This window comes from Colossoma macropomum, unplaced genomic scaffold (genome assembly GCF_904425465.1).
Source record: "Colossoma macropomum unplaced genomic scaffold, Colossoma_macropomum, whole genome shotgun sequence".
NCBI classification, from domain to species: domain Eukaryota; kingdom Metazoa; phylum Chordata; class Actinopteri; order Characiformes; family Serrasalmidae; genus Colossoma; species Colossoma macropomum.
Window position 1 is genome coordinate 30,727,968 of NW_023494804.1, and position 16,242 is coordinate 30,744,209.

The window sequence follows — 16,242 nt, forward strand, 5'->3', positions numbered from 1 at the left end:
ATTTTTATTTTATTTAGTTTTTTTGTTAAAGCTCCCCTAAAATTAACAGAACATGTGTTTTATGATCACACATAATGCTATATGCTTAGAATTTACAGATGAAAGCCAAAAATCTTAGATGCTCTTTGTATTGTTTTATAAAAATAATGTTTACAGAGCAGATCACTGAAGAGACGCCATCTGTTTATAGTTTATAGCCCAGATTTGTGGAAAAATGGGTCGACTTTCAGTAGACAAAAAAGTTCAGCTTCTTTCATTATAAGGGTTTAAAATTACATCACCCATCTATTTGACTGGAGAGAAGACAGTTACAGCTCTCATACGACCCCCACCTTTAGAATGTAGCTTATGAAATATGAAAGTTATGAAGAATATGACGAAGTGTGTTTTGGAACCACCGGTGGTCTCAAGGAGTTGAATACCTGTTGTGTATTAACACAGAAATGAACTGCTGTCTGGATAAGCTGCGTTTTATGCCATCAATTTATCCATTTATTGCCCATAAAAAAGGTTTATCTATGAAGCAAATCACTCCGGCCCTAATTAGCTCTCTTTTGTTCTTTTGTATGTAGGCTGCTCGTCTATTTCTAGACGGTGAAGTGATCTCGCTGCCGGTGGGAACAGCCATCCCAAGGACATTTGCCTAAATGAGTTCTGTGCACATGTGCGGTGTGAGTGGAACAGAGCTAATCCGTGATCAAGACTCTAGACACTTTTATAAATGAGAGGAGGAAAAGCTGTTATTAAACATATTTATACCATGGTTACTGTTCTCTTCCAATCAGTTTCTGTGATATTAGAGAGAAGATAACAGTATATAAGTGTAAGACTGCCCTCTAGTGGCCAACAGCAAGAACAAACTTGCACTGCACCCTCCTCATTATTCCCATTGTTCAAATATCACAGCCAAGCAAAGAAAGCATTCAACGGAAAAGCAGACATTCGCATTGTTTGAAGGTATTTACATAAAGATAAATACAAAAAATAACAAAAATATTCTTTATTTATATTTTATAGTAGTTTGCATAATTTTCTGTTGATGGAAAATTGTGCATAGCTGGCAAGCAAGTGCCAGGTAATTAGAGATAAAGGGAAAGCCCACTGACAGTGAGAGCGTGGGCAGACATGTTGATGCTAGCTGGCTACACACGCTACTGCCAGACACCAGCACAAACAGAGCTCCCCAAGGAGAGCAAAAGCAAAGACAGTGAGCTGGGGAAGGCAATGGAAAGAGAAAGAGAGAGAGAGAGAGAGAGAGAGCTGTGCCATGTTGCTATGACTAAGCCCCCCCTCATTTCTGCAGCAGCACATGCATGGCCTCTCATGCTTGATTAATAATTCATACAAGCCCAAGTTTATTCTCCCAGCGCTTTGGGAAAAAAAGCCATCCCTGAGGCATAGAGAAAGGAAAGGAAGAGATAGTGGCAGAGAGATGGAGAGAGGCCTCTGAAAACCTATGTATTCCGACTGATGGACATGAATAGAGACAGGGAGATCTGTAAGAATAGATGGGCAGTTAATGGGTCATCCTCTAAAAGCCTGTCATCACAGCTCCAGAGATCCAGCACAGGACACAACCATTCAATTCTAAATTCCGCCTGCTGAAAGTGGAAAAATACACCCTCAGACATACACTGACCAGGCATAACATTATGACCACCTCCTTGTTTTTATGCTCATTGTCCATTTTATCAGCTCCACTTACTATATAGGTGCACTTTGTAGTTCTACAACTACAGACTGTAGTCCATCTGTTTCTCTGCATACTTTGTTAGCCCCCTTTAACCTTGTTCTTCAGTGGTCAGGACCCCCATTGACCACCACAGAGCAGGTACTATGTGGGTGGTGGATCATTCTCAGCACTGCAGTAACACTGACGTGGTGGTGGTGGTGTGTTTGTGTGTGTTGCGCTGGTCTGAGTGGATCAGACACAGTAGTGCTGCTGGAGTTTTTAAACAACTCAGTGTCACTGCTGGACTGAGAATAGTCCACCAAACAAAAATATTCAGCCAACAGTGTCCTGTGGGCAGCATCCTGTGACCACTGATGAAGGACTAGAGGATGACCAACACATGACTTTACATCTACAAGGTGGACGGACAAGGTAGCAGTGTCTAATAGAGTGGACAGTGAGTGGACACAGTGTTTAAAAACTCCAGCAGCACAGCACATGCACTCACCAACACCATGGGTAGAGTTATATAATGTCCCTGGGGTCAGAGCACGACCTGTTGTGTCAGAGCTCATTGAAATGTCCCCTCGTGTGCCGCGCAACCGTCCTTTGAGTTTGAGCTGTCTGTACAGAAGTGGACCCTGCTCACAAACCACTGGAGTAGTAACAGTCCTCACTGTCCCCTGCTGTCACATTGATGTGTCATTACAACTAATCATCGCACTGACCACGACTGCAAATCAGAGGTCTCCTGGTTAAAACATGAAACTCCCCTTCCTTAACTTCATCATCAAGCCTGGTGTGACTAACATAGCTGACAGTTAAGTAAAGCCCTAAACGACAGTGGACCATGCACAAAAGCCAGTTTCAACAAAGCATGGACCTGTAACCACTGCTCATTCCTGGCATTATCCAAGCACAAAGCCATCTGAATAAGGAAAACAACATCCAGGGAGAAACACGGGAACAGTGCCTATGAAATGTGACCGTGATGTTTTTTAACTCTGTGCTTAATATTTATGGCTGCCTATCTTTTTCATAGAGGACACAGAAATGGAGGAAGACAGGGAGAGAAAGAGGCAGCGCAACAGCGAGAAGTGGGGAGACATACACTGAGGTGACAGGGCGAGAGTGAGAGACCTTCAGAGCCATCCTCGCCCACGGAAACCCGCTGTAGCGTGAAGACACGCAGAGCAATAGTGTATCTGGGTCGCCAACAGCTGGAGAGAGTAATTCTGGGATACGGCCACAGAGGGTGGAGGACTTTTGGGGGGTGGGCGGGGGCTGCCTTCAAATGACTGTGGTGTGGATGCTGTGGATGTAACTGAAACTGTGACCTACTGCACTGTACTGGTCACTCTAGAGCCTACGTGTCAAACACAAGGCCCGAGGGCCATGTCAGGCCCGTGGCACAATCCTGTCCGGCCCACAAAATACTTACATTTTTATCAATATTAGCCCATTTCACAATGCACTGCACTATGATCCCCAGCATGCACTGCAGTGTAATGTGCACTTTTCATAATCAAAGCAAATAGGGAGGTTCAAAAGACCCACCTCCCTGGGGACATACATACACACACACATATATACATATATATATATATATCATATATGTATGTATGTATTTCAAGTATTCATATAATATTTCAAGATGCACTGCAAATGCATATATTTTTGAATAAACAGTGGTCAGTTTGGGTCAGAGCAAAATATTTTTTGAAACTAAGATAAAAACATAGGCCCATGGATTTGCTGAGATTTTAATATGGCCCTTTAAGTGGTTGAGTCTGACACCCCTGCTCTAGAGAATATCAACTCCCACTTACCTCATCTTCCACCCAAATATCATTACTGAGCACAGTTTCAGTGAGTGGTCTGATCTATGATGAGCTGCTGTACCAATACAAGATGCACAGTGGGATCCATGGAAGCCTCTTGAATCATTAAAATAGACAAGACACGAATTAGAATTCATAACCTACGTGGCTTGATGTTGTCGTGGAAGTATCTAATAAGGAGGGTAGGTCAGAGAATCAGGGTCCAAATAGAATTTAATTATTAAAACATGTCCATGATGACACTATTGGAGAGAAATCTCAGCACACAGCAGAAAAAGAGGGTAAAAGGGCGATACTTGGAACTAAACTGGCCGGCAGCATTTCGCTGAGCAAAACCTCGTATCTACAAAATGGTAACTTTACAGGAGAAGGAAAAAAACTGCTTTACTTTTAATGTAAGTCAATGGAACCAGACGTCTTTCCAAGGCATTTTGGGTCGTTTCCTTTGGTTCATTAATCATGGAATTTACATACAATGTAAAGGGCAACAGACATTTTCCAATAATGATAAAAACTGAAAAATGACAAAAATGGAGATTTGCTCTTGAATACGAGAGGTAGGTTAGCCAAGCTAGCTAACGCCATGTAGGCAGCTTCAGTAAACTGAAAAGGATATTGTTGACAACAACGTCGTAGCATCTTTTCAGCATTATTTCTGAAATTTCCCCCTTAGCTAGACATAAAAACATTGTTTTAGCGTTTCTATATACATATAAAACAACTATCTATTACAAAACGCAGTCAAATGCCGTTTACATAATAAGCCTTATCGCCGTTTGTCTGACGGTTAACGTTACAGCGCTTCATCCTGCTAGCCTGAATGTAGCCTAGCCTTCAGAGGGTCGCCCAGTCCTCGAAAGGCTGGACCACCGGGAGGACACGAAACAGCGTTTTGGGTCGTTGAATCATCAACCGAGAATGTACGATACCTTATATGTTCCTGTTCGCTTCTTTAAACGTTCATTTCTTTACTCGACGGCGTCGCTGAATCGGGTCTGTTTTCTTTCTCTCCTGCGGTCTCGCGCCTTCGTGCGTTTGTTCTGTTCCATCGACTGTCAGTAAGAGGCAGCGGCTGAGGAGCAGGAGGCTCCGCCCTTAGCAACCAATCGGATGGAAGAATTTGGCGAGGGCGAGCACTGATTGGAGGAGCCGCACGCCTGTCACGTTTGCGCTCGTCCTCCTCTGCGCCCCGCCTGCAGGGATGCTGCTGGATGCTGAGCGCAGGTGCAGAGATTCATGGGCCACAGAAGGAGGGATGGGATCTAATTAGTTAGCGTTTTTACATAATGATTAGTTATTCAACTGAACTGAGGCGATAAATACAAAACGATTAGAGCACATTAAAAATAATTACATAAAATATATATAATATATATATATATATATATATATATATAGATAGATAGATAGATAGATATCGCTGTTGTCAGAACAAGACCTCTTATCTTCAAAATGGTAACTTTACAGGAGAAGGAAAAAGGAAAATAACTTTTAATGTAAGTCAATGGAACCAGACGTCTTTCCAAGTCATTTTCTATCTACACACACACACACACACACACACACACACACACACACACACATATATATATATATATATATATATGTATATGTAGATAGATATATATACACGTGTGTGCTGATTTTTGCTAAATCATTCTTTAAAGCATTTGAGGATGATTCTTTTCCTATATACAAGCAACCTATAACGGCCACATAAATAAAACATTTTATTGTGCTGATATTTACCTTTTACTTTTACTTTGTGGACAATTAATTTGTTACATTTGACAGACTTTTTTCACTAATAATATTTATTTGCATATATGCATATTTTTTATGAATTTAAGTTTAAAAGCTTGCCAGGTTCAAATAACACAATCTCCCTATACGTGAACATTTTAATAAGAGTTTAATTAATCGCCTCAGTTTAGATTAATTATTGTGATCAATGTATACAATGCTAACTAATTTAAAGTTGTTTAAACCAGACAGCTTTTAAACCTAAATGCATACAAATATATGCGTCTAAATGAATGCTAATTTAATCAGACTGTTCTGACTTTGTATGGAGGGGTATGGATTTCCCTAACTGTTTATTTGGGGAAGCTGTGTTCTAACACTGTGTTATAACTAACCCCACCATGTGGAGGCTGTACTTTAGCCTGGCTCAAAACTCTGTGATATTACAGTCACCATGAGGGTGATTAAAATAGTACTGGTGTGAATTCTGTGACGTATACAGCAACCGAAAAACACTTCAATACTCCAATAAGGCCCAAGGGGGCAAGGGGTGAAATGGGATTGGGCCAAAATGTCAATGTTACTTTTACAATGGCTTATTTGTGCCCCACTCTACCCCACTCTTAAAAAAGTTGGTTCTTCAAGGGTTCTTTAGTAATGGATTGGATCTATTTAGAAACATAAGTAGCGGGCATGCTTGAATCATTCTTTGTGTGGTGAAATGGTTCTTCAGATTGATGGAAAATGTGTTATATATGGTTCTATATAGGACCTTTTTGGTTCTATACAGCACCAAAAAGGGTTCTTCTATTGTGAAAAGCTTGACATTATAACAATAGAAAAACCCTTTTTGGTGCCATATAGAACCATATACAACACATTCTCCACCGATCTGAATAACCATTGACTTAACCCCTGAAGAACCCTCTTTCCCTAAGAGACATTAGACTGGTCTGTGGGATCTTCAGGGGAACAGTGAAAGTACCTGTACTACCCAATATGCAGTTTTAAATTTACAGTTTGTGAAACTTGATTTAAACTAAATGTTGCAAATATGGTGCATTTTTCACTTTACCCCCTAAGTCTTGCATGGAGTGTGTTCAGTACCCTGTGTTCAGGTCGAGTTCCTCACTTATCTGAGCAATATCATTATAGGAGAACTGCCACACTTCTGGGTATTCTTTAAGAGTTTTGAGCAGCACTTTGCAGCTTAGAAAATCATAGTCTTAACTGTCATAGATGTTTAGGAGAAAAAAGCCAGGAAAATCAGACTAAGTGGGCTGAGTACATAAACATTCTGTATCATGTAGCAACATGTGGCTCTTTTGCTGCCCTGTTGTGGGTCCACAGCAGAATCAGATTTGTAGGTAAAAATAAAATAATCCTCCTTTACAGTAAAATAAAGCTCTGCTGATCGTTCAACACAGTTTAACAATAAATGGTCTTAAACGCTGGAGTTAATGTAGAACTGCTAATTCACCCTTTAACCCTGAAGATCAGCGCAGACTGCTGGTCACCATAGCAACGCAGACAACTGTCCAAGTACCTAACGAAAAGGCAAAGACGAGCATCGATAATTTGGAGACGAATGGACTTATTTGCATTTATAATCACTCCAGTTGTTTTCCTGATACGTTTATTCTGCAATGAGAAACTATATATAGTATGTACACATGTACACACACACACACACACACACATATAGGTGGTTTCATTTTTGTTGAAAGGACAAAATGGCTCTTCTTAACATTTGGCTTGCTGACCCCTGATTTATAGGGAGAGCTCAGTATTACATCTGTTCATATTGTGTAATAATAATAATAATAATTATGAAGAATATAAGAAAATAAAGAAAATTAATGACTTGTAGTGACATGGTGTGTATGTTCTATTTATTTTAATCCCCTTCAAACTTTGAAACAACAGTAATGTCTTTCCAGCTGGGGCCTGTATTCATAGATGCATGCCAAATAGAACAGCAGATCCAGGATCATTTCCTTTGCTGCACAGATCTCCATCACTATGTGGTTAGAAAACACTGATCATCACTCCTGAATGGAAATGCATTGTGACTACCATCCTTGTAATACAGAACTAGCCATCATTTTTGTTGGGGCACGCTATGTTTATAACATGGCTAATTGTAGCAAGACCCTTTTACGTTCTGAAATATGAGGCAGAAGAGACTCTTTTAAAGTCTTTCAGCAGTAAAGACCGGCTCCAGTTCTTAGTCAGCTGATATATTGATACATGCTGACTAATTCAACACCTCCTCAGCACCCTCACTTAATTGTAACTGCTAAAAATAACAAAAAAAGATCTAAACTTGAACCTAACAGCACAAAGGAACTGCAGGAATAATACTGTGGCACTGGAATAGCACAAGTAGTGGAAGCTGCACATGCCATCTCAGCACTTCTGGCAGCAGTGTGTTCAGGAAGTGTTCCAGCCCCAACTCCTCCAGTATAGCCTTCTTGAACAGTGGCACCTGGCCCAAGTGTCGCTGGAGGGCCGCGGTCAACACCGCTGGGTCATCTTGTTCCGGTGGCCAATCCACAAGCACATGTAGTGCTTTTCCTTCCAGTGCCGGACACAAGTAAAGCTCTCAGGCACACTCACTGTTGAGGTGTGATAAGCGGATGCGCTCTGTTTCTCTCTCTCCAGGCTCCAGCTGCGCTCTGCTGCCGAGCCTTGCCGCACTTTCCTTCACTATCTTCACCAGCCGTCTCACTCTTGGCTGGCTGGACCTGCTCAGGAGAGGGCAGACATAGCGTTTGCTACCTTGCTTCCTCCAGGCAGGTGTAGTAAAACATTTTTATTTGGCACTTCCAACACACTGCAACCCACCGTCCTCGTTTACAGTTACTCGAATTATCTAGAAACTAAACCCGGTGAGGATGCCATAACACACTATTGAATACACAATACAAAATTCAGTATTTGTAAAATTACAATACAAACTCAATTTTAAAGTTTAAAGTTAGAAGTCCAGTTTAAAGGTCATCTTGAAGGAGTTAGAACAGGGAAATCATGGTGCGCATCAGGGGTTTAATGTGTCAGTGTGTCATACACGTGTCACATGTGTATATTGTTGTCTCTCGCCACATAATGGCACGTCATGATATTCTCCGTTTGATGTAAATTTTCCAAAAATTTCAAACAAAAACAGGCAAATCATTTTGCATGTCGTCACTGTTCACGTCACGTATATGCTGAGCTTCACAGAAAACAATAAAATTTGTTTAAAATTATTTTAAAAGCCCAAACTCTTGACAAAGTCTTGGCACACCAGTAGATCTGCACAGTTTTTGCGGGTTGTTTTGTGTTTTTTTTTAAATGTATCAATTAAAATCTATATACAATTAACCTAGATAAAACTGAACTATGTTTAATAAAATAAGACTTTTTAATTAAAGCTTTCCTGTGGCTCACAAAACATCATGCTGGAAGGTATACAGGCCTTTGCTGAAGTATAATGCAGGCCAGCTTGCATTATACTTCAGCAAAACCATGGCTGTGTTCAAAAGGCTCCGTATGTACTGTAAGCTTCTTACTGAACCCTGTAGTAGTGTACATGTAGTGTCCAGCATGTATATCATATAGGTTATGCCTATGGTTATGTTCTCCTGAAATGCTGGAACCTTCAGCCAGAGTAGTATGTCACCTGGGTGTCTTTGGCATACTGGAGAAATTCATGTTGGTCACATACTGCACACTACTTTTGGGCACAATCAATATTTTGAACATCTGCTGTATCTGCTTTCCTTAATTTTGCCTGATCTGGAACCTATATCTCACTAAATATGCTGGCAGAGCTGACCAGCATGTAGATCTCCATGGCTAGTGGATCAGGCAAAATCAAGGGAAGCAAATAAAGACGTTTCATTTGATTATTCGGTTTCAACCTTGCCTGTAGCAGGTTGAGCATAAATCTCAGTTAAATGTAGGATAAAGTGACATCTGGTGGTAGATGTGTGATTTTTAAATGACACATCAATTAGGTTTAGTGTCAACTGCAGGTGCGCATTAAATCACAGCTTCCAAGGTCATAACTGTAACGCCTTTAGATCAACTCTAAACCAAAGTTAAGTTGATGACAGCGCAGTTGCCACAGTGAGAGCAAGACACATAGAGACACAGACAGCAAAGTACAGCATATTGTTTTCATACGACAGAATATTACATTGTCATTTATGACATTAGGCAGATTTTATATATCCAAAATAAAATCTGTTGAGAAACGGAGCATCCGTGAATGTTTACGCACATTCAGTACAGCAGCTGATGTCCATGTGACAAGCAAAATACAAAAAGATCAATTGTATTTTTGAAATATATGTACAAGCTCATGTTCATGTATAGCTTAATGCTGAAGCCAGTCCTTGGGGTTATGAATACAACTTTTAAACTGATGTACATTCATGACCTGTACAGTGTCAGATGTATCAAAATATCAACAATTCAAACTCATAAATAATGCATGAGTAAAAAAAAATAACATACAATTTATAAAGTTTCTGCTTCTGAGTAAAAAAAATAATAATAAAAATTAAGTACACAAGACCAAATAAGCTTGTAGAGTGTTCGTCCATGATTTCAAGTGACCAAGGGAGCATCACACAAAGTAGTACCTGCATGATGAGTGTCTATGTTTTCTTATTTAACTTTTTGCTACTGTATTAAATCTTCCTCTTCATGATCTTGACCTGCAGCATGTAGACCATAGTAAAGGAGGCAACCAATATGACCCCATTCACTACGGTATTGGTGATATTTTCCCATTCTCCAGGCGATAGTCATTCACTTGTATGAGAGAAAGTGTTGTCAAGCTTTTGCTGAGAACACTACTTTAGGCAAAGTGCTTAAAGCTCTTTTCAGTCATACAAACTCACCACCATCTTGAGTGTTATTGTTCCGTTCAAGCTCCTCTGGGAAAGCTCACGTCCTCTTTCTACAGCCAGCAGGTATGTATGTGTGTGAATGAGGACTGTGAGGATCAGAGGTTGTTGTTTGAAGCGCGTTGTGCTCATCCTCCTGAGAGTGAAGGAGAATTTAGGGCCACGCTGTGATGGAGAACACAGAGGAACCTGCTTCACAGGCCGGGTAGCTCAGCCCTACCTTCTCCCACTGTGTTCCAAAATGCACCCACCACTTCCTTTGGCATGCTGATGGGGTTAATGACAAGGTCACTCTGAGCCAATCACCCGTACCTGGCGTCCATGTGTGGGACAGAGAGCCGGGGCAGAAAGACCTTGGAATGGTAGACGGTGTGTCTGGAAGTCTCCATGTAGACGGTGGTGCTGGTGAGGCTCTTGCGGTCTTTTATCAAGGACGAGCTACGCTGCCAGCGGCACAGCAGCAGCTCCACTTGCTCCCTGAAGAAGCTGGTGGTCAGTGTGTAGAGAATGGGGTTGAGGGCGCTGTTGATGGGCAAGATGAAGATCACCACCCAGGAGTTTATAGTCCCTGCATGACATGGAAAAGAGAGTTGCATTCAGAGGTAATCAATATGACAATATTTTATTCTTAATGTGGTAAATTTTTTTCCTCTGTTTTGTGTTTTGAAAAATTTGTAAGCGTCTTTGAGTTCCTGAAAAGCGATATATACGTATAATTCATTATTATTGCTATTAATATTATTATTATTATTATTATTATTATTGTGATAATATTAGTTTCTAAGCACACTGTGGGTATTGTCAGTACTTAAAGAACACTGACCAACTACGTTTCAATAAAAGAGAGCATAATTAGTCCTGTTTAATTAGATTTAGTGCAGTACAGTTTATGAATTGTTGAATAAAAAATCATTGTACCAAAGTTTTTAATGGCAAATTTTGAATAAGCGAATATTATATTAGCACTGTGTACACGAAAACATCTTTATGTGTCATGACATGATATTCTTGCCATTCTCGCCCAGCTCAACAAATTGCATTTAATAACACTGTAAGAAATTGTGTGTGGATCAGACACAGCAGTGCTGCTGGAGTTTGTAAACACTGTGTCCACTCACTGTCCACTCTATTAGACACTCCTGCCTTGTCAGTCCACCTTGTAGATGTAAAGTCAGAGACGATAGCTCATCTGCTGCTGCACAGTTTGTGTTGGTCATCCTCTAGTCCTTCATCAGTGGTCACAGGACGCTGCCCACAGGACGCTGTTGGCTGGATATTTTTGGTTGGTGGACTATTCTCAGTCCAGCAGCGACACTGAGGTGTTTAACTCCAGCAGCACTGCTGTGTCTGATCCACTCAGACCAGCACAACACACACTAACACACCACCACCACGTCAGTGTTACTGCAGTGCTGAGAATGATCCACCACCCAAATAGTACCTGCTCTGTGAGGGTCCATGGGGGTCCTGACCACTGAGGAACAGGGTAAAAGGGGGCTAACAAAGTATGCTGAGAAACAGATGGACTACAGTCTGTAACTGTAGAACTACAAAGTGCACCTATATAGTAAGTGGAGCTGATAAAATGGACAAAGAGCGTAGAAACAAGGAGGTGCTCATGTTATGCCTGATCGGTGTATAGGCCCATATTAAAAAGAAACTATTGTAATTGTATGTCTGTGTATCTAGGAATCAGCACTGACTCCTGTTTCTGGTAGCGTCTCAGCTCAAGAGAAGAAAGTGCTTCTGTTAGATACTCTGGCTTAGAGTGGCTTCTGTATGCCTCCAATGTGAAATCTGAATGTACGGCTGGGCAAGAGGATATTCCCTTTTGCAATATAACACATTAGAAGTCTCCGTGGAACTGCTTTTCAGTCCCACTCCAGCAAGATTTCATCCTGCTCCTGCTGAAAATTGGAATCATCTGTCCTGCTCCCCCATGCAACTGAAACGTTTTGGCCAGTTCCCTCCTGTGCAGTTCTGTCAAGTCAAACTGCAACTGTGATCTCCAATAATTGACATAGTCTATTCATAAATACATTATTCTCTGCTGAAATAACACTGAAGTCATGGTCATTAGGCTTACTGTGAGGTAACCGCCTGCCGTGGGCTGGTTACCTGCCCGCTTCCATGCACAACCATGAAAATTAGTCCAAGTTAGTAGGCAGTTCCCATGGGTCCAGCTGGACTCCTGCAGGAGTATAGACCTCTATAATGCATCACATGAAACATTTGAGACTGCTGACAGTCCCAGTGGCCTACTGACTGTGTCAGAAAAAGCAGAGTATTTCCCTTATGATGTATTTTTCACTTATCATTCAGACTGTTTCCTCCATTCTGCTGTGTTGAAAGTTTACTTAATGTGCCCTCTACAACTGAGTCCATTTAATTATGACTGCTTATGAATAATTATCTGCTTAACATATTCATCCTACATTTCATGCAGTAACTTCCTGAGACACTGCGTCCTCACATGAGGACATTCCATTATGACTTCCCTGTGCCATATACATTACTATTTAAGACAATTTTCAAACTGCAAGAGCTGCAAATTGTTTAGAGCCCACATTCTTAAAAAATATAGTTCTACAAGGTTCTTAAAAAATGGTTCTTTAGTAAAGACAGTCATTCTGTGTGAACCATGAACACTCAGACCCATTTACATGCATAAAAAGTTCTCTGCATGGTGAAATTGTTCTTCAGATTGGAGAATGTGGTTCTGTATAGCATCAAAAAGGGTTCTGCTATTGTTACTTTGTTGCTTGTTGATGTCAAGCTTATAACAATAGAAGAACATTTTGGTCCTATAGAGAACTCTTTTCAAAAAGGTTCTATATAGAACCACATACAACACATTCTCCATCAACCTGAAGAACCATTTCACCACGCAGAGAAATGGGGTTGCTGGAGTCCTTCTACATAGAACCATTGTCTTTACTAAAGAACCCTTGAAGAACCATCTTTATTCAGTGTGTACATTAGCAGAAACGTTGTTCTAAGTTTTAAGAGGGGAAACTGAACCTAATAAGAGTTTGTGAACTGCCTGTAGGTGAGTTAGACCAATCAGAGGCAACCAAACCTCCATGTGTTGTGACATCACAACCACAACTTAGTGGCAGTTTGACACACTGTGTTCAGGGGTCGAGCCTCAAGACAAAAAGGTGGATGTTCTGGTCTCATTGGCCAAAAAAATCAGGCCTGAATCTCAATTTAAAGATAATCGCAATTTAAATTGCAGTTGCAATATTAGTCAGGAAAAACACGATTAGATATCTTCCCCAAATCGTTCAGCCCTACTTTTACCTACTACAAAAAGAGAGGCAGCAATAACCCTAGGTTATATTAGTCCAATTCAAATGGCCATTGGTCAGTAAATAAACCTTCACATACTGTGGAAAAGGGGTTTTCACAGTTTTTCTTAAGTTTTCTTAAGTTAAACAAGCATTTACTTTTATTTTCTGTGGCTCAAACCAAGTTATAATGTACTATCCTGCCTCAAGTGACTACAACATTAAATATTAAATTACCCAAATGCCTAAACACAGACGGCATGTCACTTGTGCCACAAAAGCATTTTAGTGCAGTATTGTATTCTCTTAAGTTATTTTATATGTTTTTACATTTCTTAACTTGTTTGTCTGTTTTGGTGTGTTTCTGTCTGTCTTGGTTTGCACTGATGAGGAGTAGTACATTTAGTTTTGTTGTATATTTTATACAATGACAATAAAAACATTCTATTCTCTTCTATTTTATATATTTTAAAAAGAAGATGTAATCATGTTTTAATCACTATTTAATTTACACTCTCCTACATATTACATATTGATAAATTTTAATTTGAATTACATTTATATTATCTCATATATAAAGCACTTTAAATGACCACAGTGTATGAGAGGTGCTATATAAATAAACGTACCTCGGCATGCAGGCCTTTGTATGTTGTAGGTGAATATGAATATGAATGTGATTATGAATATGTGTAAATATACTACAAAATATGAACAGGCTACATTATTTAGAACAAACTCATGCATTATATATATATATATATATATATACATTTTTTTAAGGGTGATCTCAGAGAAGAAGCAGAAAAAGGGGCCCCTTATGTAAAGAAATGTGTGTCTGGTTTTTCCCAAGTAGAGAAATGAGGCAACATCTTTAATAAATAAATATGTAAAATTATATATATATATATATATATATATATATATATTTATATATCTAAGGTTACTCAGTTAGTTTAAGGTTAAGGTCTATCTTAAGGTTACTCAGTTAGTTTTCCATGTGCCAATTATTTAGGGTTGGGACGGCTTATTTGGTGAATTTGGGGTAGATGTCGGGAATAACTAAACAAAATCTATGCATGTATCTTGTTTCTGCTTCGTAAGGCTTTTCTTTCCTGCTTACCCAATAAACAGAATGGTCAAAAAAAAGGGGTAAACAGCAAGGCTCGAGTTTAAGAAGGCCATAACAGGATTAAATAATTCCATCTACCCACGTCATGCAACAAAGTTGCAGAAACAAATTACCTTGTGGAAATGCTAATGCACACCCATATGAAAATTAATAACAGTCAGAGTATCACAGTCAGCATGTATCAGCTCAAAACAGCTAATGATTTACATGCCTGGTATTTCCACCTCAGAAGGGAAAGCGTTTTGACCAGGAAGATTGGAATCCAGCAGAGGGCGTCAGAGAACACGATAAAGAAGAAGCGATTGGCCACAGCCACGTCTTTGTGCAGGCGGTTGCGCAGGTCTGTGGCGTTGATGCCTGTCTTGTAGATGGAGTAGAACATACTGGAGTAGCAGAAGACAATGACCAGAAACGCCAGCAGGTTCAGTCCTGTTAAGATACACACATACAAACAAACATGTAACGGAATTTTCCCTCCTTTCTAATCTCTTTGCTGATATAAACATTCAGACATTCAGTCGCTTGAGCTTGCTTAAAATGTCTCTGATGAAATAAAAATAAAAATCAAACAGAAAAAGCAAAATTTTTCATCATCTCTCTTTTAACCCTCTATTGCACAATGTTGCCTTGAGAAAAAAAACATTTTCCTCACTTAACGATAACATTATGCAAATTTAAAAAACAACGATAGGGTTAACAATAAAGGGAAGAGTCTGAGTCAATAAAAAGCATGTACTTGGTCATACTGTTTCTCAGTGGGCACTTTTAAACCTCTTTTTCAACATTCAGTATCACTTTTTCTTGTTATGAGAATTTGCAGAAATATGTTCGTTGCCTAGAAGCAACATTGTGCGACAGTGGAATGGATTTGGCCAGCCACAAGCCAGGTCTCACCACCTCAGGGAACACGGCTCTATATCAATTCTTCCCTGGCAGCATACAAACATCCAAAAGGATGCCTGCACACAAAATCAGGTCCATTTTATGCAAAGTGAATTGAATATTTATTTACTTGCTTTTAATATTAATTCTAATTAATATTATGCGCAGTAGAGAGTTTAAACTGAGAGCAGCTCAGTTGTATCAACTGTTTTCCCAACCCCAAGTAAAATTATTTTATGGCATAGTTTGCTATATATTTTAGTCAACATTTAGAAAGTGTTTTATTGCTATGGCTTATAAACAACCTAGGCCTTGAAGAGGGAATTCATTTGGACAAGTTCTGCTGCCAAAGTCAACACTCATGTTCACTTGATCCCTCACTCCTCTGAGGATCACATAACACTTCACTTGAGCTAATAAAGTAAATGAATGGCCCTTAAGATGATAAGTGGTTAGGCAAAGTTGATGAGGGTTTGGAAGTTGATGAGCAGTGCTGAAACGAGTGGCTAGAGGACCAGAGACCAGCACTGATTGCTAACTACAACCCTTTTTTCAAACGATGGGACGCTGTGCAAAATGTAAATAAAAACAAAATGCAATGATGTGCAAATCGTTTAACCCCTATATTTAATTGAAAATAGTACAAAGAAAACATATCAAATGTTGAAACTGAGAAATTTTTTGTTTTTTGAAAAATATTTGCCCATTTTGAATTTGATACCAACAACACGTTCCAAAAAAGTTGGGACGGGGGCAATAAAAGGCTGGTAGAGTTGTGTAATGC

At 39.7% G+C, this 16,242-nt stretch overlaps 1 protein-coding gene across 1 annotated transcript in view; it reads right to left on the reverse strand.

The window, feature by feature from the left end:
- Positions 1–10,317: 10,317 nt before the first annotated feature.
- The window catches only part of rxfp2a (relaxin family peptide receptor 2a), an 89,117-nt gene continuing 83,192 nt past the window's right edge, over positions 10,318–16,242 (reverse strand). Inside the window, 3 exon segments of the mRNA XM_036594449.1 lie at positions 10,318–10,722; positions 14,788–14,805; positions 14,808–15,005. Coding sequence (XP_036450342.1) covers positions 10,457–10,722; positions 14,788–14,805; positions 14,808–15,005 — 482 coding nt within the window. The 3' untranslated portion in view covers positions 10,318–10,456.